Raw genomic sequence first — 25,477 nt, 5'->3', positions numbered from 1 at the left:
CTGCTTTTTCTCCCCAAACATAATACCCTTTTTTGTGGTAACCGGGTTTATGTCAGCAATGTGTAAAACATCTTTCATAGCCGTAATCATACATCGGATGGCCCTTGTGGACTGTACATTTATCTCATCCTCGTCGACACTGGAGTCAGACTCCGTGTCAACATCTGTGTCTGCCATCTGAGTCAGCGGGCGTTTTTGAGCCCCTGATGGCCTCTGAGACGCCTGGGCAGGTGCGGGCTGAGATGCCGACTGTCCCATGGCTGTCACGTCGTCAAACCTTTTATGTAAGGAGTTGACACTGTCAGTTAAAACCTTCCACATATCCATCCACTCCGGTGTCGGCCCCGCAGGGGGCGACATGACACTTATTGGCTCCTGCTCCGCCTCCACGTAACCCTCCTCATCAAACATGTCGACACAGCCGTACCGACACACTGCACACACACAGGGAATGCTCTGACTGAGGACAGGACCCCACAAAGTCCTTTGGGGAGACAGAGAGAGAGTATGCCAGCACACACCACAGTGCTATATAATCAGGGATTTACACTAACAAAAGCGATTTTCCCTATAGCTGCTTTTATATATAGTTTGCGCCTAAATTTAGTGCCCCCCCTCTCTTTTTTACCCTTGATGCCTGGAAACTGCAGGGGAGAGCCTGGGGAGCTGTCTTCCAGCGGAGCTGTGAAGAGAAAATGGCGCCGGTGTGCTGAGGAAGATAGCCCCGCCCCCTTCTCGGCGGACTTCTCCCGCTTTTTTATCTGTATAATGGCGAGGGATTATGCACATATACAGCTTAAAAGCTGTATTATGTGTCAATTAGCCATGTAAGGTACTCGAATTGCTGCCCAGGGCGCGCGCCCCCCCCCCCCCGAGCGCCCTGCACCCATCAGTGACCGGAGTGTGTGGTGTGCATAGGGAGCAATGGCGCACAGCTGCAGTGCTGTGCGCTACCTTAATGAAGACCTAAGTCTTCAGCCGCCGATTTTCAGGATTCTCTTCCGTCTTCTGGCTCTGCAAGGGGGACGGCGGCGCGGCTCCGGGACCGGACGATCGAGGTCGGGCCCTGTGTTTGATCCCTCTGGAGCTAATGGTGTCCAGTAGCCTTAGAAGCCCAAGCTAGCTGCAAGCAGGTAGGTTCGCTTCTCTCCCCTCAGTCCCTCGTAGCAGTGAGTCTGTTGCCAGCAGATCTCACTGAAAATAAAAAACCTAACAAATACTTTCTTTTTCTAGAAGCTCAGGAGAGCCCCTAGTGTGCAACCAGCTCGGGCCGGGCACAGATTCTAACTGAGGTCTGGAGGAGGGGCATAGAGGGAGGAGCCAGTGCACACCAGATAGTACCTAATCTTTCTTTTAGAGTGCCCAGTCTCCTGCGGAGCCCATCAATTCCCCATGGTCCTTACGGAGTACCCAGCATCCACTAGGACGTCAGAGAAAAGAAGGTATGCTACACCTTTCAGAGCATCTCAGCCGCACTGCATGGCGTACAGACGCTATGTGTATGAGCAAACATCTATACAGAAGAATCACTTATATGGATAAGTAGTGAAACATCTGCAGATTTTAGGGAAACAGGATAGTTGTTTTTATCAATACAAAATGTAACTATTGTGCTCTAAACAAATTGAACTTAATTCAGATACAGGGATGCACCTGTTGATTAGAAAGGCAACATCTGCCTAAGGGAAGTTGTAGAAGATGGGTGTCATGTGTTTGTATCTAAGGGCAGCTCTCTCTACAGTACTATGTCAAATCAGTTGTCTTCTTTATATTCACCTTTGGAACCATGAAAGTGACATTAACATGTGTGAATTAGATACAAGTCATTGTACAGCCAAAACAGGGACATTGTAATGCTGCCCAAACTGTGTCAGGGTTGATCCAGAATTTCAATCCAGGCAACCAGTTGACAAATAATTGTGACACTAGGGGGCACTGTGCTGCAGCACATGTTCTAGAATCTACTGTAGGCAGCAGTTTAGAAAGCCCAACCCCTTTAAAAATAAAATAAAATCAAGATCTGCACTGACTTGTCTCTGTAGCTTAAAAACTGGCAATGAAGATTCTGAAGATGTTTTAACCCAAGCAGTGTAAGCAGGGCTAATACCACTTTCACACAGAAAACTCCCTAATATCCGGCTTTTACCTGGCATTTGAGTGCCGTGTCATTTTGCTAGTCTCAGCCAGACCCCACTTTCACACAGAAAAACAATTTACTGAGTGAAGCAGTTCTACCCAGTAATTTGCTGATTAACCCGGGTATTTCTCCTGTGTAAAAGGGCCAACCAGGGTCAAAATTGCCATGTCTTCGACCCTGGTAAAAACCGGGGACAAAGTCCCAGGATTTTCGATACGGGATGTCCCTTTCACACAGGATACGAAGAGAATTGACCTGGCAAACTGGGTAAAAACCTCTGTGTTAAAGAGGTATTAAGGGCCCTACACACTTGTAGATAACACTGCACGATATGAACGTTCTCGTTCATATCGTGCAGTGTGTAGGCACCAACGATAAACGCTGCACGGCCCCACGCTCATTCATCGTTGGTGCCCCGTCGCTTATGCATGCAGGACAATATGGACGAGATTGTCCATATTAGCATGCACTGCTATGGTGCCGGGTGACGAGGGGAGTGAAGAAACTTCACTCCCCCGTCACCTCCCCAGCGCCGCAGGGGTCGCCCGTCTGCCGTATTGGCAGTCAGGCAGCTCGGCGGCGGGTCGTCCAGTCTGTAGGGCCCTTTAGAAGGGTGTAGTATGGTATGCCGGCGGCTGGGCTCCCGGTGACCAGCATACCGGCGCCGGGAACCCGACCGCCGGCATACAGACAGCGTGGCGAGCGCAAATGAGTCCCTTGCGGGCTCGCTACACGCGCCACGCTATTTTATTCTCCCTCCAGGGGGTCGTGGACCCCCACGAGGGAGAAAAAGTGTTGGTATGCTGGCTGTCGGGATTCCGGCGCCGGTATACTGTGCGCTGGGATCCCGACAGTCGGCATACTGAAGACCACCCCTTTAGAAAGCTGCTCCACAGATGGACAGTTCTTCTTTTGGGTTAATGGCGGTATTTCTGCAATAATATTTAAAAAAAAAACTGACTACAGTATCGTCTCTCAATCTTTCCAATCCTGGACATCACAGCACCAAATCCTTCACTGCCCAAAAAACCACAAACTATCTGGAACAAACACAAGCAATATATGTTAACTATAATGTACAGTTTTTAAGTAAAATAAAATCGTCCATTACTACAGCTATCAATTCAGATTCTGATGACCCTTTAATAGTTTTAGACACCCAATGTATTTATCACCAATATACTGTATTTGGAGTTCCTGAAATGGTAGCATGCCTTTATGAATGCTACCAGTACACATCTGTCATGTAAACACTTGTGCATTTATGTTCTAGAGGTCATTTAGGTCTCCTGCCCATTGGCATCAAATAATAAGAATTTACTCACCGGTAATTCTATTTCTCGTAGTCCGTAGTGGATGCTAGGGACTCCGTAAGGACCATGGGGAATAGACGGCTCCGCAGGAGACTGGGCACACTAAAAGAAAGATTTGGTACTACCTGGTGTGCACTGGCTCCTCCCTCTATGCCCCTCCTCCAGACCTCAGTTAGGATACTGTGCCCGGAAGAGCTGACACAATAAGGAAGGATTTTGAATCCCGGGTAAGACTCATACCAGCCACACCAATCACACCGTATAACTCGTGATATTTAACCCAGTTAACAGTATGAAATACAACTGAGCCTCTCAACAGATGGCTCAACAATAACCCTTTAGTTAGGCAATAACTATATACAAGTATTGCAGACAATCCGCACTTGGGATGGGCGCCCAGCATCCACTACGGACTACGAGAAATAGAATTACCGGTGAGTAAATTCTTATTTTCTCTGACGTCCTAGTGGATGCTGGGGACTCCGTAAGGACAATGGGGATTATACCAAAGCTCCCAAACGGGCGGGAGAGTGCGGATGACTCTGCAGCACCGAATGAGAGAACTCAAGGTCCTCCTCAGCCAGGGTATCAAATTTGTAGAATTTAGCAAACGTGTTTGCCCCTGACCAAGTAGCAGCTCGGCAAAGTTGTAAAGCCGAGACCCCTCGGGCAGCCGCCCAAGATGAGCCCACCTTCCTCGTGGAATGGGCTTTTACTGATTTAGGATGCGGCAATCAAGGCCCTGACTACGTCCAGTAACTTGGAATCCTTCAAGTCCTTAGTAGCCGCAGGCACCACAATAGGTTGGTTAAAGTGAAAAGCTGATACCACCTTAGGGAGAAATTGGGGACGAGTCCTCAATTCTGCCCTATCCATATGGAAAATCAGATAAGGGCTTTTACACGACAAAGCCGCCAATTCTGACACACGCCTGGCCGAAGCCAAGACCAATAACATGACCACTTTCCACGTGAGATATTTGAGATCCACGGTTTTAAGTGGTTCAAACCAATGTGATTTTAGGAAACTCAACACCACATTGAGATCCCAAGGTGCCACAGGAGGCACAAAAGGGGGCTGAATATGAAGCACTCCCTTTACAAAAGTCTGAACTTCAGGTAGTGAAGCCAGTTCTTTCTGAAAGAAAATCGACAGAGCCGAAATCTGGACCTTAATGGAACCCAATTTTAGGCCCATAGTCACTCCTGACTGTAGGAAGTGCAGAAAACGACCCAGCTGAAATTCCTCTGTAGGGGCCTTCCTGGCCTCACACCACGCAACATATTTTCGCCAAATGCGGTGATAATGGTTTGCGGTTACTTCTTTCCTGGCTTTTATCAGCGTAGGAATGACTTCCTCCGGAATGCCCTTTTCCTTTAGGATCCGGAATTCAACCGCCATGCCGTCAAACGCAGCCGCGGTAAGTCTTGGAACAGACAGGGCCCCTGCTGTAGCAGATCCTGTCTGAGCGGTAGAGGCCATGGGTCCTCTGATAACATTTCTTGAAGTTCCGGGTACCAAGCTCTTCTTGGCCAATCCGGAACCACGAGTATTGTTCTTACTCCTCGCCTTCTTATTATTCTCAGTACCTTTGGTATGAGGGGCAGAGGAGGGAACACATAGACCGACTGGTACACCCACGGTGTCACTAGAGCGTCCACAGCTATCGCCTGAGGGTCCCTTGACCTGGCGCAATATCTCTTTAGCTTCTTGTTGAGGCGGGAAGCCATCATGTCCACCTGTGGACTTTCCCAGCGGTTTACCAACAGTAGGAAGACTTCTGGATGAAGTCCCCACTCTCCCGGGTGTAGGTCGTGTCTGCTGAGGAAGTCTGCTTCCCAGTTGTCCACTCCCGGAATGAACACTGCTGACAGTGCTAGTACGTGATTTTCCGCCCATCTGAGAATCCTTGTGGCTTCTGCCATGGCCACCCTGCTTCTTGTGCCGCCCTGTCGGTTTACATGGGCGACTGCCGTGATGTTGTCTGATTGAATTAGAATCGGCTGGTTTTGAAGCAGGGGCCTTGCCTGACTTAGGGCATTGTAAATGGCCCTCAGTTCCAGAATGTTTATGTGTAGGGACGACTCCTGACTTGACCAAAGTCCCTGGAAATTTCATCCCTGTGTGACTGCGCCCCAGCCCCGAAGGCTGGCATCCGTGGTCACCAGGACCCAGTCCTGTATGCCGAATCTGCGGCCCACTAGAAGATGAGCACTCTGCAGCCACCACAGTAGAGACACCCTGGTCTTTGGAGACAGGGTTATCAGTTGATGCATCTGAAGATGCGATCCCGACCACTTGTCCAAGAGGTCCCACTGGAAGGTCCTTGCATGGAACCTGCCGAATGGAATTGCTTCGTACGAAGCCACCATTTTTCCCAGGACTCGTGTGCAGTGATGCACCGATACCCGTTTTGGTTTTAGGAGGTCTCTGACTAGAGATGACAGCTCCTTGGCTTTCTCCTGCGGGAGAAACACTTTTTTCTGTTCTGTGTCCAGAATCATCCCCAGGAACAGTAAGCGTGTGGAAGGAACCAGTTGTGACTTTGGAATGTTTAGAATCCAGCCATGCTGTTGTAGCACTTCCCGAGATAGTGCTACTCCGACCAGTAACTGCTCCCTGGACCTCGCCTTTATTAGGAGATCGTCCAAGTACGGGATAATTAAAACTCCCTTTTTTCGAAGGAGTATCATAATTTCTGCCATTACCTTGGTAAACACCCTCGGTGCCGTGTACAGTCCAAACGGTAGTGTCTGGAATTGTTAATGGCAATCCTGTACCACAAATCTGAGGTACTCCTGGTGAGGAAGGTAAATTGGGACATGCAGGTAAGCATCCTTGATGTCCAGGGATACCATGTAATCCCCCTCGTCCAGGCTTGCAATAACCGCCCTGAGCGATTCCATCTTGAACTTTGATTTTTTTATGTATGTGTTCAAGGATTTCAAATTTAAAATGGGTCTCACCGAACCGTCCGGTTTCGGTACCACAAACAGTGTGGAATAGTAACCCCGTCCTTGTTGAAGTAGGGGTACTTTGACTATCACCTGCTGGGAATACAGCTTGTGAATTGCCTCTAGTACAGCCTCCCTGCTCGAGGGAATTGTCGGTAAGGCCGATTTGAGGAAACGGCGGGGGGGAGTCGCCTCGAATTCCAGCTTGTACCCCTGAGATACTACTTGAAGGATCCAGGGATCCACCCGTGAGCGAACCCACTGATCGCTGAAATTTTTGAGGCGGCCCCCCACCGTACCTGGCTCCGCCTGTGGAGCCCCACCGTCATGCGGCGGATTTGGAAGAAGCGGGGGAGGACTTTTGTTCCTGGGAACCTGCTGCGTGGTGCAGCTTTTTTCCCCTACCTCTGCCTCTAGACAGAAAGGACCCGCCTTTTCCCCGCCTGTTTTTCTGGGGTCGAAAGGACTGCACCTGATAGTACGGCGCTTTCTTAGGCTGTGAGGGGACATGGGGTAAAAATGCTGACTTCCCAGCTGTTGCTGTGGAAACAAGGTCTGAGAGACCATCCCCGAATAACTCCTCACCCTTATAAGGCAAAACTTCCATGTGCCTTTTAGAATCTGCATCCCCTGTCCACTGCCGAGTCCATAAACCTCTCCTAGCAGAAATGGACAATGCACTTATTCTAGATGCCAGCCGGCAGATCTCCCTCTGTGCATCTCTCATGTACAAGACTGAGTCTTTTATATGCTCTACAGTTAGTGTCCCTGTCCAGGGTGTCAATATTTTCTGACAGGGAATCTGACCAAGCAGCAGCAGCACTGCACATCCACGCTGAAGCAATAGCTGGTCTCAGTATAACACCAGTGTGTGTATATATAGACTTTAGGATAGCCTCCTGCTTTCTATCAGCAGGTTCCTTTAGGGCGGCCGTATCCGGAGACGGTAGTGCCACCTTTTTAGACAACCGTGTGAGCGCCTTATCCACCCTAGGGGGAGTTTCCCAACGTGACCTATCCTCTGGCGAGAAAGGGAACGCCATTAGTAATTTTTTTGAAATCACCAATTTCTTATCAGGGAAAGCCCACGCTTCTTCACACACTTCATTTAATTCTTCAGATGGGGGAAAAACTATTGGTAGTTTTTTCTCCCCAAACATAATACCCTTTTTTGAGGTACCTGGGTTTATATCAGAAAGGTGTAAAACCTCTTTCATTGCCTCAATCATGCCACGAATGGCCCTAGTGGACATTAAATTTGACTCATCGTCGTCGACACTGGTATCAGTATCCATGTCGACATCTGTGTCTGCCATCTGAGGTAGTGGGCGTTTTAGAGCCCCTGATGGCCTTTGAATTGCCTGGGCAGGCACGAGCGGAGAAGCCGGCTGTCCCGCATTTGGCATGTCGTCAAATTTTTTATGTAAGGAGTCGACACTTGCACGTAATTCCTTCCATAAGTCCATCCACTCAGGTGTCTGCCCCGCAGGGGGTGACATCACATTTATAGGCATCTGCTCCGCCTCCACATAAGTCTCCTCATCAAACATGTCGACACAGCCGTACCGACACACCGCACACACACACAGGGAATGCTCTTAAAGGAGACAGGACCCCACAAAAGCCCTTTGGGGAGACAGAGAGAGAGTATGCCAGCACACACCAGAGCGCTATATAATGCAGGGACTAACTGAATTATGTCCCCTATAGCTGCTATAATATTTACTGCGCCTCAAATCTGTGCCCCCCCTCTCTTTTTTACCCTTTTCTGTAGTGTAGACTGCAGGGGAGAGTCAGGGAGCTTCCTTCCAGCGGAACTGTGAGGGAGAAATGGCGCCAGTGTGCTGAGGGAGATGGCTCCGCCCCTTTATCGGCGGACTTTTCTCCCGCTTTTTTCTGTATTCTGGCAGGGGTAATTACCACATATATAGCCTCTGGGGCTATATATTGTGGTTATTTTGCCAGCCAAGGTGATATTATTGCTGCTCAGGGCGCCCCCCCCCAGCGCCCTGCACCCTCAGTGACCGGAGTGTGAAGTGTGTATGAGGAGCAATGGCGCACAGCTGCAGTGCTGTGCGCTACCTTGGTGAAGACTGAAGTCTTCTGCCGCCGATTTTCCGGACCATCTTCTTGCTTCTGGCTCTGTAAGGGGGACGGCGGCGCGGCTCCGGGAACGAACACCAAGGACGGGTCCTGCGGTCGATCCCTCTGGAGCTAATGGTGTCCAGTAGCCTAAGAAGCCCAAGCTAGCTGCAAGCAGGTAGGTTCGCTTCTTCTCCCCTTAGTCCCTCGTTGCAAAACCTAATATATACTTTCTTTCTAGGAGCTCAGGAGAGCCCCTAGTGTGCATCCAGCTCGGCCGGGCACAGAAATCTAACTGAGGTCTGGAGGAGGGGCATAGAGGGAGGAGCCAGTGCACACCAGGTAGTACCAAATCTTTCTTTTAGTGTGCCCAGTCTCCTGCGGAGCCGTCTATTCCCCATGGTCCTTACGGAGTCCCCAGCATCCACTAGGACGTCAGAGAAACATGCATTTACTAGAGTATTTAACAATAGTACAAAGCAGTTGGAACATTGGAAGCTGTTGTCACCACGCGTACTGCCATGTACATGGTGCTATGGTTTTGCCCATGCAAGCTGCTCCAGCTTGTGTGATATGCTCAAGTTAAAAGCATTTAGTTCAATCATATGTTCTCCATTTACACAGGTGAATGGTTTTGAAAATGCAACCCTTTGATATCTGTTCCTCTTGGAGCACTTGTATATGTGGCACTCCCATCTGCCGGACCACAAACACTGTTTTCTAAGGCACAGGTTCTCAAACTCGGTCCTCAGGACCCCACACAGTGCATGTTTTGCAGGTCTCCTCACAGAATCACAAGTGAATTAATTAACTCCACCTGTGGACCTTTTAAAATGGGTCAGTGAGTAATTAATACACCTGTGCACTTGCTGGGTTACCTGCAAAACATGCACTGTGTGGGGTCCTGAGGACCGAGTTTGAGAACCCCTGTTCTAAGGCATCAATTACATTCACTGTTACACACAGTGGCTGCATGTGTCATGTAAAATGTCCTAAACCACGCAGGGCACGGCTCATGTGCCAACGTTCAGCATCAACCCACGAGAACGACCATTCATTTCAATAGGGCCGAATTGAAAACAGAGATCTTGAGTTTACATATGTGTTTTATGGACCAGTGACGCACAAGCAACAATTTTCACATCTACTTCCACTAATCCTTAAATGACAAAAAAAAAAACCTATTTTGTAGAGTTTGAATTAAGAAAAGGTTATTACTGTAATGTGTCACATTTTTACATTTTGGATCAGTCAGATTCAGATTTATCGGCCCTTTACAGATCACCTTATTTTATAACTCACTGACAAAAAGAAAAAGTTATTCATATATAACAGTTTGGTTATGTTTAATACATTGCTACTCACATGCAGAACTAATGTACTCCGTGTCACACGATCAATAGGTTTGTAGAGCAGTGCTAAAATGAGAAAAAGGAAAGGGCATTAGGAGCAGATAAGCTAACACACAGGAAATGCACTGTAGGCAGATTGTCCATAGGAAGGGCAGTCATAGATGGTACAACGTCCTGCAAGTCGTACATGCTTACTGCATAAACCAGCACTGAAATCCCACAAAGATCAATCTAAACAAACTATACCTCACCAGCAGGACATTATGGTCCATTATTAAGTCCATTTTCTCTTAGAATTTTTCTAAAGGAAGTATTTAGAGATAAAATTACTATTTTCCAAGAAACTTTCACTAAGTCAGTTTGCAGACCTCCCCATTCCCAAGAATGCCATTATTCTCGTCTCTGTCATGTAACTGCCTTAAGGCCCATACACACTTGACGATAAAGTGAGCGACGTCGTTCATTTCAGCCCTCATCAACGACGTCGCTCATTATATCGTCAAGTGTGTATGCATCCAACGACCACCGATGCGCGGCCCCGCGGGACGTTAACGACCCTCGCTTATCTGTGGAGCATGTATGCTCAATTTCCACTATGGTCGTTACCGACCAGAGACGTCGTTGAATGTGTATGGTGTGAACGACCAACGACCAAGCCACTGTTCACCAGCCCTGTTCCCAGCTCATTATTTTAATAAACTCTTCAGCTTGGATGCTTCAACGATGAATGGTCTTTGGTCGTTGGTAGTGTGTATGCTCATGTCGTTTGCTCAGCTGTTCAAGGGAAGTTCAAGGGAAGTCGTTAACGATGTGTGCATCGTCAAGTGTGTATGGGCCTTTATCTGCTCCCAGAGCCCTACTGTCAGCCTTATTTGTAAATATTAATGCCCGCACAAAACAGCAGCTGTGTGTCATAGACCAGTTCAAGGAGAGTGTATGTTATCATTGGTAGGTGACACTGTGGACTCAGATAAGTCTATGGGGTATATTTACTAAAGAGTGGGTTTATAGAAGTGGAGCTGTTACCCATAGAAACCAATCATATTGCATTTATTTATCTAGCACCTCCTAGGAGATAATAGCTAGAATCTGACAGGTTGCCACGGGCAACCTCTCCACTTCTACAATCCCACACTTTAGTAAATATACAAGACAGAGAACAGGTATATAGTTGGAAACTACTCTAATGTATATCTAATTTATACAGTATTTGTAAACAAACTGAATGGACGCAAGGAACTGGCTGTGCAATGCCGGGTAATTAAACTTCAAAATGCAGCAAGAGGCGTCTTTAGGAGATAGATGCAACGGCACCCGAACTCGCAACCCTTGCGGCCTGATTTCTGTGTGAATTTGCTCAAAATTGATTGCAGCTCTAGGGGGCAGTGAGCACTTCTGTGCGAGTTTGGGCTGCGGTAAAGTGCGGCTGTTGCTGTACTGACTTGCAGGTGCTATAAACTCACACAGAATTGAATTGACCCCTACATGTACAGATATGCAGCATGATACGGTCTATCACGTTTCCCAGTGAACTAGGCATGCTTGAGGCTATACTTCTTTTACATACACTACAGTCAGGGAATGTGTGAAGGGGCAGGTGCAGCCAGCCGACAAAAGGAATATCAGAACAAAATAAAGAAATCCAGTCTCATTTAGTAGCAGCAATGAATAGTGATCATTTTTCTTATCTAGACTTCATTACACCATTATAATAGGCACATTTCATCTGTTCTTCACAGCAAAAGTATCATAGGTCATTTGCTGCTTGCTCTTTTACAAAGGTGAAGTGGTGATTGTGTGAAACTTGGGTGCTGGCCAGAACACACAACTAAGGACGGAGCTGCATTAGTACCCCGTCTGTGACAATTCACTTTCCATATGAGTTAGCAGTAGCTTGTCTGCCATACCCATTACATAAAGAAGCAGAAATGCTGCTGATAAAAATAGAAGTGATGTTGCCACAGGGTGGGGAAGCAGCAGCCTATCACAGACTATTGAATTTAACGCCTTTAAACCTAGAACCGAACTGTAAATGCCTCTATGAAGAACTACATACTCACTGGCAGTTCAACCAGACAGTGTTACTATAGTGAGTCAATAGAAAAAGCTCCTCGCCATAAAGTTTTAAGAGACATGTTTGTGCTGGGTAACATGCACCCAGTAGTGTGAGGCGGGTATACCTGGGAGCACAGCCTAAACCTGTGGAGGAAATGAACACGGCTTCAAGCATCGTAACTGTTTTCAAGATGCAAGTAATACTAATAACAGAGGTGGATTAGATGCTGGCCAGGACCACATTACTACTGATGTTTGCGCCATAAGAAAACATATCCATTTTGGTAACTTTTTACGATAAATGTCAAGTGAACCGTGCAGAGAGTTACGCTGGTCCCAGAAGAGATGCGGCTGCTGCTCCACCCCAGGACTGCACCAACAGATTGCATCCAAATGGCCACTTACATGTGTCGCCAATTGTCACTGTTGCTCAGGCTGATCAGCAAAATTATAACATAGATGCACCAATAATCAGAGTTTGATAGTTTGTAAGGGCACCACAGTAATAACCTCACAACAGTTTATGTGTAATGGTCCATTCATAAGATGATAGTTTGTAAGGGCACCACAGTAATAACCTCACAACAGTTTATGTGTAATGGTCCATTCATAAGACTTACAATGTAATGTATCACACCCCTTGAAATGCTGCTGCTCACAAAATACTGAGGCCTGCTTTTTTTGTGTGGCTATGTATTATTGTCTAATACTATAAGTACTGTAATGGTATTATGATCATGTAATGATATTGGGGGTATATTGGGGCAGATGTATTAACCTGGAGAAGGCATAAGGAAGTGATAAAGCAGTCATAAGTGCAAGGTGATAAACGTACCAGCCAATCAGCTCCTAACTCATTTGCATATTGGAGCTGATTGGCTGGTACGTTTATCACCTTGCACTTATCACTGTTTTATCACTTCCTTATGCCTTCTCCAGGTTGATACATCTGCCCCATAGTACATCTACTGGGCCCTACACACTTTGTGATCCGCCGCCGAGCTGCACGATGGCGGATACGGCCGACCCGGCGGCGGGGGGGTGGGGGAGTAAAGTTTCTTCACTCCCCCGTCACCATAGCAGTGCAGACAAGTACGGACGATCTCGCCCATATTGGCCTGCTTGCACAAGCGATGGGGCACCAGCAATGAACGAGTGCGGGGCCGCACATCGTTCATCGCTGGTGCCTCCACACAAAGATATGAACGGTATCTCAGTCATTAATGAAAGAGATCGTTTATATCTTTCAGTATTCTCGCCCAGTGTGTAAGGCCCATAAGAGTGCATACACACTACCCAATAGCGTAGTAAAAGGATGTCTGGTAATTATGGGGCAGATGTATTAAGCCTGGAGACGGCATAAGAAAGTGAAAAACCAGTGATGAATACCAGCCAGTCAGCTCCTAACTGTTAATTTAAATATTGGAGCTGATTGGCTGGTACATTTATCACCTTGCACTTATCACTGGTTTATCACTTCCTTATGCCTTCGCCAGGGTAATACATCTGCCCCTATATCAGATGCTGGAAACTATATACCATCCCTTAACAGCAAATAATGATTCTATTCTGCATATCACTTAAACAATAGTGCATTAAGAACTACAAAAGAGAACACTGACAACGTCACAATACTCCTGGCACTTCCTGAAAGAACAAAATAATTACCTGTAAGCTGAAACGTACAATTCAGATCACTATGTTGCTCCAGGCTGTCGGAACTACAGATATGCCCTACTTTTCAGACAATCAGTAAAGTCTGTGAAACTGCAGGTACCTCATTACTGTTTAACTTTAATTGTGGTTGGCTATATTCCAGTCACTATGGGCCATTCCGGAAGAAGCAACCAAGTATTAATATAACTGATGCTGCTAAGGCATAAATTCGTTTCCAATCTTTATACGACTTCACAAACAGCAACATATTCTTGTGTAGAAGCGATTACTGCTCTGATGTGGACACCTGAACCTGTAGTCCCCACTGCAGTACACCTGTGGCCATGAACACATGAACTGCACAACATGGATCATAAACATCATTGATCATAATCTATACGAGAAATGCAATCCCTGTAAAAACCAAACATTCCTAATAGTTGTGTCTATGATTAGATTCCATTCAAGCAGAATACACTCTAGTCTAGGGGGTGTATTTGCTTAGCAGTGACTATTCAAAGCCTGGGGTCTATGGAATGTGGCCACACCTATATTGGGTGTACCTACTCCTATACCCAAGGTATGCTACAAGCCTACCTGGGGTGTAGCCATGCTCCCACTGTGCTGCGGCCCTGCCCCCATCAGGTGGCATTCGGTGATCACTCTTAAACTTTCATAATTGATGGGGTCAAAACAATTATTATGGAGTTGATACTACAGCAGTTGTCTTAAATGAGAACACTCAAACAGCATGGGGCTCAGTCCTCCCACTAATTAATCATCATTCGTGAATTTGAAATGCACACCAGAAAAAGGAGGCACCTGTAGGGCACAATCACATTTACTGCAGAACAGTAAAGCAAAGACATTTCAAGGAACTACAACGCTTTAACCACAAAGAAACAGTTATACATTAGAACAGCCTTATGGTATTTTTAATAAAGCATGCTATTTTGTGTGCTCAATATATAAACACAAATTTTTTAATTAACTTGATGGTAATTATTTTACACCACCTCTGAACCAGTCATCTAAGCTGCTGTTCAGGTGTGCTGTTTTATTAAGTTAATGATACTTATTAATGTAATCTCTGCACCAAGTATCTAGTCTGCTATTCAGGCGTGCTGTTGTATTAAGCATTGCTACGGTTTAGTGTGTTTCTATTACGAGTGTGTGTTTAGCGTGACACAGCATAGCCTACAGTTATAACTAGGAGTAGAATACAAAGATCCTGTTACATCACCTCATGCACCTGCTTCATGCACTGTCTGGACGCTCCCTATGAGGATTTATAAATCACCTTGTAAAGACGTTAAACTTTCTCAAACATGCTATTAGCTACCACTGACTCACTGCTGCTCAGTGATATCCTTTTACTTCTGCTCCTGCTTTCTATGGACTGATTCAGCTCCCCTAGTATCCTTTTCAGATATGCAAGCCAGGAATTCGCCAGGTCTAAAACATACTTGCCTGCCTTACCCTCTCCATGAGGGAGAAAATGCTCTGTTCCTGGACTTTCCTGGTAATGTATGATTGCCATCACCTGTGGTGAGCTAGTTAATTGATAAGAAAGGTGTTTCACCACAGGTGATGGCAATCGTACATTACCAGGAAAGTCCAGGAACAGAGCATTTTCTCCCTCACGGAGAGGGTCAGGTAGGCAAGTATGGTCTAAAAGCCGGGAAATTCCAGGGTCTCAGTCCTGACCCTGTTAATGAGAATAGAATGCTTTCAAGCACACAAATATCCCAGGATGCTACACGTTCACATGCAAAAACCCAGGATCTTTGTGCTAGTGTGACATGGGTATTATACCCCTTTCACACGTATAGCAAAAACCTGGGTTTTTGCCAGTGAACGTGCATCGAAACAACCCGAGTCGAAGTCACAGGTTGACAAACCCTGCTCTGTACCAGGGTTTTTTCCAGGTTAAACCCAGGTCACCTCTAATATGAACACATCCAACCTGGGTTTTTAGTTCTGGGCGAAAACAAAATTGTCTGATTGGCTGTTCAGCTAATGGCTGTAACATAACCCAGCTAAGTTTAGACTATCACACAGCAGACTATGCAAATGCTGTATACAGGAAGTTCTCACATGAGAAGGGCTGATCTGACACTGAGGAATGGTAATACGGGCTGATAGCGGGGTGTAGGAGGGGGAATGTCAGTGGAAGCTCCTTAGTAATAAAAAAAATAAAAAATGACCTAGCAAGTAGCAAAGCTTTAAAGAAAAATGTATTTAAATAGGAAATAAAACCACATATTTGCCATTAACAAATAGCAAAGGCTGAGTAATATACGTGAAAATGTCACCTTTACATACACTTCAAGAGCAGACCTGGGTTCAGTGTGAACGCATCCAACCTGGGAATTTCCTGGGTGTTTGATATAGTGTGAATGGGCGTCTCTGATACCCCTTTCAGAGTGACAAAAATGTCCTGGGTTATTGCACATGAACGCGCATCAACCCGGAAAATGGCTCAGTGTGAAAGGGTACAGGAACAATATCCTGGGACGAGCGTCCCGGGAATTTCATCCCAGGTCTCGACCAGGGTTGAATCCGGGATCGTCCCGGGATGCGGTGCAGTGTGAACGGGTATGCCGGGTCAAGGTGACCTGGCACCCGTTCTATGCATAGGAGGAGGCGGTGCTTGGAGATGATTATCTCCAAGCACATCCTCCGGTAGCGTCAGCGGTGACGTCCCTAACCCGGCAATATGCCGGGTCGGGGCGCAAGTCTGAAGGGGTCTCAAGCCAGGTCGCACCTGAGAAGCACCTGTGTACACATTCCTGGGTGCGACCCAGCTCTTGTCAGTCTGAAAGGGGTATTACTGAGACCTGGAAAATTCCAGAGTTGATGGACTTGGGTCGTAGCCATGTATTTCCCGGATCTTATGTCTGAAAAGGGTATTATACAATTCCTTTCCTGTCAATACTCATGCTTTATTGGGCCCATTTGGCAATAATCGGCCTAATTTATTGTATAGTATGTATGAATGATTGTTGCGCAGATAACTCTTGCACACAAATACAACCGTTCAATTCTCCGATCTGGCAGACAGGAACGAAAATCATGGCCACAATGTCCCAATATAAACCAGTGTGTGTGTGCACTCTCAATAATATAACCATACTGTATGGCCAGTTGTAAAAATCGGGTAGTGTGTGGGTAAACCTGATGTTTCCCATTAGCCGATTTCTTAAAAAATCTGCTGATTTTTCAAAAATAAAACTGTGTGTGTAGCACAAATATTTGGACCTTCTACTAGGCGAAAAACGGTCCCAATAGAAAAAAATAGACCGTCTGTACCAAGCATAATGTCTTTTTCTCTCTCCATCCCTTCCATGCACACGTATCCACCTTCTTCCTAATGTACATACATTCACCCCTACTTTCTGTAACACGTCTGTAATACCCTTCTCTTCATCACTACTCCTGCCTGTATTGTGAAAACCCTCTTCACTGCCTGTTCTAAGAGAATTACACTCTCAACCACATAACTCCTTTATCTGGTCCTCTTTCTTCTCCTCCTATCTTCTGGTGACATTTCCCCTAAACCTGGACCCCACACCTTCCCAACTATCTGACAACACATCAAGCTCAAAACCTGCCTCCTCGCTCTCTGCTCTCCTTTAGGTCTACCTTACTTACTGCACCCACATCTGTGTTCGTACAGAATCCTGACCAGATCCTCTATTAAGCTGCGCTTGAATGACTGGAGAAAAACTTCCTCCATGTCAAGTTTCTATCCCTCCTTATGTCTCGCCCACCAACCGCTATATCTCTTTCCCACCATCAATTTACTTCTATGTTCACCCTCACTGCTTATGATTTCACTACATACTTCAAAGGCAAAATTTACACCATTTTTCAAGAAAGCTCTCTGCCACCTCCACTTACGTCTCACCACTACATAAAGCTCAACATGTCTATAACAACCTTTTTGTACAAAATCCTTACGAATTTTCTCATCACCCATCTTGACTTCTGGAACCCTCTGACCATTTCCTCACCATCTGTCGACTCTACAATCTGCCTTAAATACTGCGGTGAGACTGATCTCGCCCCACATTCATTGCAAAACTAATACATTTGCTCTCCATTTCTTCCAGAATTAAATTCAAGCTACTCCCAACAGTCTACACAAATTGCTCCATTTCATAGATCTGTGACCTCGTCACGAGAAACACTACCTTTTACCATCTTTGATCTGCCCCTGACCTAGGCCATTCAACTCTATGGAAAGCAGCTCTCTACCATTGCCTTCGCAAATTGTCTAGTATTGCTCTCAAGTATTAAACCCCATCTGATCATATTCTCCAAGTGCTCTCAATACTACCCTCTTCCCTATAGCCTAATAAACCCCCCACCACAGAGTACTCCCTCTGCATGTTTTACCAGCTCCAGTCCGGCTATGTTACTGTCTCAGCGTTGCTATCTCGCTCTAGACTGTTAGCTCTTATGACTGGGAGACATCTCAATACTTTGTCTCACGTCAGCTGCTTCTTTGTCAACGTCATCTGTACTTGTTCTATATTTCTGCACGATAATATTTTGTATGCTTTGTATGCGACTGTCCTATGCTCTTTTATGGTGCCTTACAAAGAACGATAATGGTCATGAATGTTTTAAACCAACATTATAATCCAATACAATGGCCACAAGAAAAGCAGACATGACACTTTCTGCATCAAACCAGTGAGCTATTTCCATTTTATTAACAACACAAGTTAAACACCTTTATTTATATATTTTAATAAATAAAAAAAACACCACAATTTTTCAGTTGTTTAGCTATGCAATATTCAGACAAAATTGACAATATAAAGTCACAAGGAAGAGATATGGTGTCCAACAAGTCACTCAATGGTGAGCTATTTCTCTCCCTCAATATATTATCTGAAGTTGGTCACATCCACCCCCACTGTAGATGTGCAGCTCATTTAGGACTGGATCATTTAAAAAAATAAAATAATAATTTAAATATAATTCAGTACTTTCGATGTTCACCAAAAAAAGGCATAGACATGCGTCTCTGTACAGTTTTTATTCCATATTACTGACCCGACTCTCCATACACCTGGAGAGGAAGAACTGGGACAGGCAAAAATATGATTATTACAGTAAGGGTGTCTTCATGTAATTGTTAATGGGAAAATGTAATAGCCTGCTTCTTGCTGCATTGGAAGATTTTTTGGAGAGTCTGCCTAATGCTTTAAAGTGGCAGTCATTTAAAAAACAAAACCAACATGGTTTTGTCTTTTAAATTATGGACCATTTAAAACATTGGTCAGACTAAATTTGGTTGTATTCCGTTTATTGGTTAGAGCTGCAGACACCTCTGAATAGGGCTCATAATTACTGTATGGCCATGGTAGTACTATGTAGACTGTTCTATGTACAGACTATATATAATGATATATATATATATATATATATATATACACACACACACACACACACACACACACACACACACACACACACTGAAAGGTTATCAACAGAGCACTGTGTAGATTTCTATTGTGCCAGAGGTGTTTGCTGTAAGGCATGCTGGTATAGAATACTTAGTACTAAGGTTACCCTTACAGGCTATATTTTACTGTAATGCAATATATTTGCAAATAATTCAATCAATACATTTGATTCTGTCATTTTCAAGGTTACTTTGGTTATCTCTGGGTCACTCCTCATGCTACATATTCAGCACAAGAAAAATAAAAAGGTTTGCCACCTGCCAGGAGGAACGGTTTATGAACATTTATTCCACACATTAGTATTATAACCTGAAAGCACTTTGTCAAGTGTAGGTAAATGAAGGTACATTTTATAATAATAGGTAAATGAAGGTACATTTTATAATAATAGGTAAATGAAGGTACATTTTATAATAATAGGTAAATGAAGGTACATTTTATAATAGGTAAATGAAGGTACATTTTAAAATAAGTAAATATTCTATTTCAAAGGACATTCATTTCATACAATGAAAACGTTGTGTTCAATCAGACACAGACTTCATGCATTCATAATGGCCAGAGCTTCAGAATAAGAATCTAGAAAGAAGACACAAGGTGCAGCCCACCCCGCTGAATACATGGTCGCCAATCAATTTGAACACAGTTTGAGAGGCAAATTGTACAAGATGCTCAGTTTGGCCACTTATGGGCGATAACGGGCCTGACAGTGGCCCGATCTGCTGATGACACTTGCAATAACGAAGTGTGCTCATATTGTCACTTTTTGGGTGCATAAATACATTCTGATCCAGGCGTTAGATATGATGTCCGCATTACTATGAGCAATTTGTAATATACATGATGCATATTAAAATTACCAATTTATTAAGGTGACCAGCTGATGCACTGCCCTCTGCACTTCCACTTAAACAGGCAATGGAGGTCATTGTTCGGCCAGATTTATCCATCGTATCCAATCTAATGGCTTCATACGGACTGTAAAATGATTGCACATTGCTGCAGGAATTGGTCAAAATCACAACTGAAAGCTTAACCCTTTATGAACCCTTGTCTATTTAAAATGATCATTATTCTAAAAATGTATTGTGCAGACGGTATTGTTATGATGGTTGCCATTCAGATACCAATGCCCATTTAAATGCACGAGAATACTGTGAAAAGTATGTGGCAGATGGCAGCACCGACTTGTAATGGTCGCTATGAGTGTGAAAGACCACAAGGGTCTTTACAAGTAAAACAATGTACTTTATAAAACCAAATTTCTGCAAATTCATTATAAGACCAGTCATTGGAGTTGCTAGAGCATTAAAATATTGAATTACTACTAATCGCAATGTTTTGGTGTACGAGCTACAACGCTAACAAATGATTGTCCATTAGGATGGATATCAGGTCTAAATGACAAACCATATTTTGTGTGTCATTTAAGGCCTCATTCATCTACTTTACCAGTGTCATCAATGGGTAACATGCAATGGGTCATAAAGAGTTAAAGGAGAGACAAACACATTTATTTCTATTCCAGAACATAACTCTGGATTTATCCTTGAGAGCTGGCTACAAACAGTGCATCTTTGCTTTAAGAACTGGATAATTTCCCCAGCTGGTGAAGAATTTTACTGTGTGTGTGTGCTACAAAACAAGCACTATACAGGAGCGAAGTCTGACCCTATACGATTGGTTCTCAGCCATTTTAGATTAAATCAAACAATTACTCCCACTAGGAAGATTGTGCAACCATGGAGACTGAAATATGGTTGTTAGGCTCAGAGACTACACAACTGAATTGGCAATTTGACCATCTATCTGTGTGGCTGAATATCTCAGAGATCCAGTCATATAGTGGTTGAAGGGTCAAACTACACTGCATTGGAAAATAAAAGGGTATTTCACACAAAAATGCATCGTTTACCATTAAGTATGGCACATGCCTATTTCTGTTTAAAAAATAATAAAATCATCTCCACATTGCCACCAATCACGGCAACAGAGTAGTTCTAAGAGGAAGAGGTTAAACGGCAAATGGATGTCTGTCAGTATGACCTTGTAAATTTCACTTAGAGCCACTGCATGTCTGTCAGCCATTTTGATTTCAAAAAGCAAAAATCCTCCACCATTTGGCAATATAACCACTGAGAGGATGTCTGAAGTACATAGAAATGAAAGACTACCAGTAATCAAAATCATACTATTTAGCTTTACACCTTACAAAACCTGAAACTCTTAAGGTGCATACACATGGAGCGATATAACTGAGCGATTTTGACTATATAGTCAAAATCGCTCAGAAAGTTAGTGCATATCGCTCCGTGTGTACACAGGCAGCGATAGCGATGCGCGTCCCCACCAGATCGCTATCGCCGGGAAAAATAGACTGTGCAGGCAAGTCAATTTTGACTAGCTCGCTGCAAAAGTTAGTTAAAATCGCTGTGTTTTCTCCCCAGCGATAGTGATCATTAGCCACTCCCCGCCACCCATTTTGTTACCTGTGCGCGGAGGCTGAAGTAGAAGGAAGTGGCGTCCCTGAACTGAAGTTAAAAAGAGAGTGCCTGCTGTTCTCCTCACACTGCTGTGTCGTGTTCAGTCCGGGGGGGAGAGACTGCAGTTTCGTGTCCGGTCCGGGGGGGGGGGGGGAGAGAGGGAGGGGAGGAATGGCCACTACATAGTGTTCGGCCCGGGGAGGAGTGTGACTGGGCTGGGGGGCCGGAGGAATGCCCGACGGAGGGGGAGTAATGGGGCCGCTCTGAAGTGGAGGAGTGGCCACTCTGTAGTGTCCGGCCGGGGAAGGAGGGGGGGACGGCAGCACCGAATGAGAGAACTCCAGGTCCTCCTCAGCCAGGGTATCAAATTTGTAGAATTTAGCAAACGTGTTTGCCCCTGACCAAGTAGCTGCTCGGTAAAGTTGTAAAGCCGAGACCCCTCGGGCAGCCGCCCAAGATGAGCCCACTTTCCGTGTGGAATGGGCTTTTACAGATTTTGGCTGTGGCAGGCCTGCCACAGAATGTGCAAGCTGAATTGTACTACAAATCCAACGAGCCATCGTCTGCTTAGAAGCAGGAGCACCCAGCTTGTTGGGTGCATACAGGATAAACAGCGAATCAGATTTTCTGACTCCAACCGTCCTGGAAACATATATTTTCAGGGCCCTGACTACGTCCAGCAACTTGGAATCCTCCAAGTCCCTAGTAGCCGCAGGCACCACAATAGGCTGGTTTAAGTGAAAAGCTGAAACCACCTTAGGGAGAAATTGAGGACGAGTCCTCAATTCTGCCCTGTCTGTATGAAAAATTAGGTAAGGGCTTTTATAGGATAAAGCCACCAATTCTGAGACACGCCTGGCTGAAGCCAGGGCTAACAGCATTACCACTTTCCATGTGAGATATTTTAAGTCCACAGTGGTGAGTGGTTCAAACCAATGTGATTTTAGGAATCCCAAAACTACATTGAGATCCCAAGGTGCCACTGGAGGCACAAAAGGAGGCTGTATATGCAGTACTCCCTTGACAAACGTCTGAACTTCAGGAACAGAAGCCAGTTCTTTTTGGAAGAATATTGACAGGGCCGAAATTTGAACCTTAATGGACCCTAATTTGAGGCCCATAGACAGTCCTGTTTGCAGGAAATGCAGGAAACGACCCAGTTGAAATTCCTCTGTAGGGGCCTTCCTGGCCTCGCACCACGCAACATATTTACGCCAAATACGGTGATAATGTTGTACGGTTACATCCTTCCTGGCTTTGATCAGGGTAGGGATGACTTCATCCGGAATGCCTTTTTCCTTCAGGATCCGGCATTCAACCGCCATGCCGTCAAACGCAGCCGCGGTAAGTCTTGGAACAGACATGGTCCCTGCTGGAGCAGGTCCTTTCTTAGAGGTAGAGGCCACGGGTCTTCCGTGAGCATCTCTTGAATTTCCGGGTACCAAGTCCTTCTTGGCCAATCCGGAGCCACGAGTATAGTCTTTACTCCTCTCCTTCTTATGATTCTCAGTACTTTTGGTATGAGAGGAAGAGGAGGGAACACATACACTGACTGGTACACCCACGGTGTTACCAGAGCGTCCACAGCTATTGCCTGAGGGTCCCTTGACCTGGCGCAATATCTGTCCAGTTTTTTGTTGAGGCGGGACGCCATCATGTCCACCTTTGGTTTTTCCCAACGGTTCACAATCATGTGGAAGACTTCTGGGTGAAGTCCCCACTCCCCCGGGTGAAGATCGTGTCTGCTGAGGAAGTCTGCTTCCCAGTTGTCCACTCCCGGAATGAACACTGCTGACAGTGCTATCACATGATTCTCCGCCCAGCGAAGAATCCTTGCCACTTCCATCATTGCCCTCCTGCTTCTTGTGCCGCCCTGTCTGTTTACGTGGGCGACTGCCGTGATGTTGTCCGACTGGATCAACACCGGCTGACCCTGAAGCAGAGGTCTTGCCTGACTTAGGGCATTGTAAATGGCCCTTAGTTCCAGGATATTTATGTGAAGTGACGTTTCCATGCTTGACCACAAGCCCTGGAAATTTCTTCCCTGTGTGACTGCTCCCCAGCCTCTCAGGCTGGCATCCGTGGTCACCAGGACCCAATCCTGAATGCCGAATCTGCGGCCCTCTAGGAGATGAGCACTCTGTAACCACCACAGGAGAGACACCCTTGTCCTTGGAGACAGGGTTATCCGCTGATGCATTTGAAGATGCGATCCGGACCATTTGTCCAGCAGATCCCACTGAAAAGTTCTTGCGTGGAATCTGCCGAATGGAATCGCTTCGTAACAGGACCCTTGTGCATTGATGTACTGACACTTGGTCTGGTCTTAGGAGGTTCCTGACTAGGTCGGATAACTCCTTGGCTTTCTCCTCCGGGAGAAACACCTTTTTCTGTACTGTGTCCAGAATCATCCCTAGGAACAGCAGACGTGTCGTCGGAATCAGCTGCTATTTTGGAATATTTAGAATCCATCCGTGCTGTCGTAGTACTACTTGAGATAGTGCTACTCCGACCTCTAACTGTTCTCTGGACCTTGCCCTTATCAGGAGATCGTCCAAGTAAGGGATAATTAAGACGCCTTTTCTTCGAAGAAGAATCATCATTTCGGCCATTACCTTGGTAAAGACCCGGGGTGCCGTGGACAATCCAAACGGCAGCGTCTGAAACCGATAGTGACAGTTCTGTACCACAAACCTGAGGTACCCTTGGTGAGAAGGGCAAATTGGGACATGGAGGTAATCATCCTTGATGTCCAGAGACACCATATAGTCCCCTTCTTCCAGGTTCGCTATCACTGCTCTGAGTGACTCCATCTTGAACTTGAACCTTTTTATGTAAGTGTTCAAGGATTTCAGATTTAAAATGGGTCTCACCGAGCCGTCCGGCTTCGGTACCACAAACAGCGTGGAATAATACCCCTTTCCCTGTTGTAGGAGGGGTACCTTGATTATCACCTGCTGGGAATACAGCTTGTGAATGGCTTCCAATACCGCCTCCCTGTCGGGGGGAGACGTTGGTAAAGCAGACTTCAGGAACCGGCGAGGGGGAGACGTCTCGAATTCCAATTTGTACCCCTGAGATACTACCTGCAGGATCCAGGGGTCCACTTGCGAGTGAGCCCACTGCGCGCAGAAAATCTTGAGACGGGCCCCCACCGTGCCTGAGTCCGCTTGTAAGGCCCCAGCGTCATGCTGAGGACTTGGCAGAAGCAGGGGAGGGCTTCTGTTCGTGGGAAGAGGCTGTCTGCTGCAGTCTTTTTCCCCTTCCTCTGCCCCGGGGCAGATATGAGTGGCCTTTTGCCCGCTTGCCCTTATGGGGACGAAAGGACTGAGCCTGAAAAGACGGTATCTTTTTCTGCTGCGAGGTGACTTGGGGTAAAAAGGTGGATTTTCCAGCCGTTGCCGTGGCCACCAGGTCCGATAGACCGACCCCAAATAACTCCTCCCCTTTATACGGCAATACTTCCATATGCCGTTTGGAATCCGCATCCCCTGACCACTGTCGCGTCCATAATCCTCTTCTGGCAGAAATGGACATCGCACTTACTCTTGATGCCAGAGTGCAAATATCCCTCTGTGCATCTCGCATATATAGAAATGCATCCTTTAAATGCTCTATAGTCAGTAATATATTGTCCCTGTCCAGGGTATCAATATTTTCAGTCAGGGAATCCGACCAAGCCACCCCAGCACTGCACATCCAGGCTGAGGCGATTGCTGGTCGCAGTATAATACCAGTATGTGTGTATATACTTTTAAGTATATTTTCCAGCTTCCTATCAGCTGGTTCCTTGAGGGCGGCCGTATCAGGGGACGGTAACGCCACTTGTTTTGATAAGCGTGTGAGCGCCTTATCTACGCTAGGGGGTGTTTCCCAACGCGCCCTAACCTCTGGCGGGAAAGGGTATAATGCCAATAACTTTTTAGAAATTAGCAGTTTTTTATCGGGGGAAACCCACGCTTCAT

The 25,477-nt window shown here is 45.8% G+C and overlaps 1 protein-coding gene across 7 annotated transcripts in view; it reads right to left on the bottom strand.

Annotated features, from left to right (window-relative positions):
* ABR (ABR activator of RhoGEF and GTPase) overlaps positions 1-25,477 on the bottom strand; it is a 725,529-nt gene that overhangs the window by 193,792 nt on the left and 506,260 nt on the right. For all 7 annotated transcript variants that reach the window (XM_063955968.1, XM_063955969.1, XM_063955971.1 and 4 more), the window contains one exon: positions 9,852-9,904. In XM_063955968.1, coding sequence (XP_063812038.1) covers positions 9,852-9,904 — 53 coding nt within the window. The remainder of the gene's footprint in view (positions 1-9,851; positions 9,905-25,477) is intronic.

Source organism: Pseudophryne corroboree, chromosome 2, assembly GCF_028390025.1.
Source record: "Pseudophryne corroboree isolate aPseCor3 chromosome 2, aPseCor3.hap2, whole genome shotgun sequence".
NCBI lineage: Eukaryota > Metazoa > Chordata > Amphibia > Anura > Myobatrachidae > Pseudophryne > Pseudophryne corroboree.
Note: the sequence above shows the minus strand (reverse complement) of the source record. Positions and strands in the feature narration are given on the sequence as shown.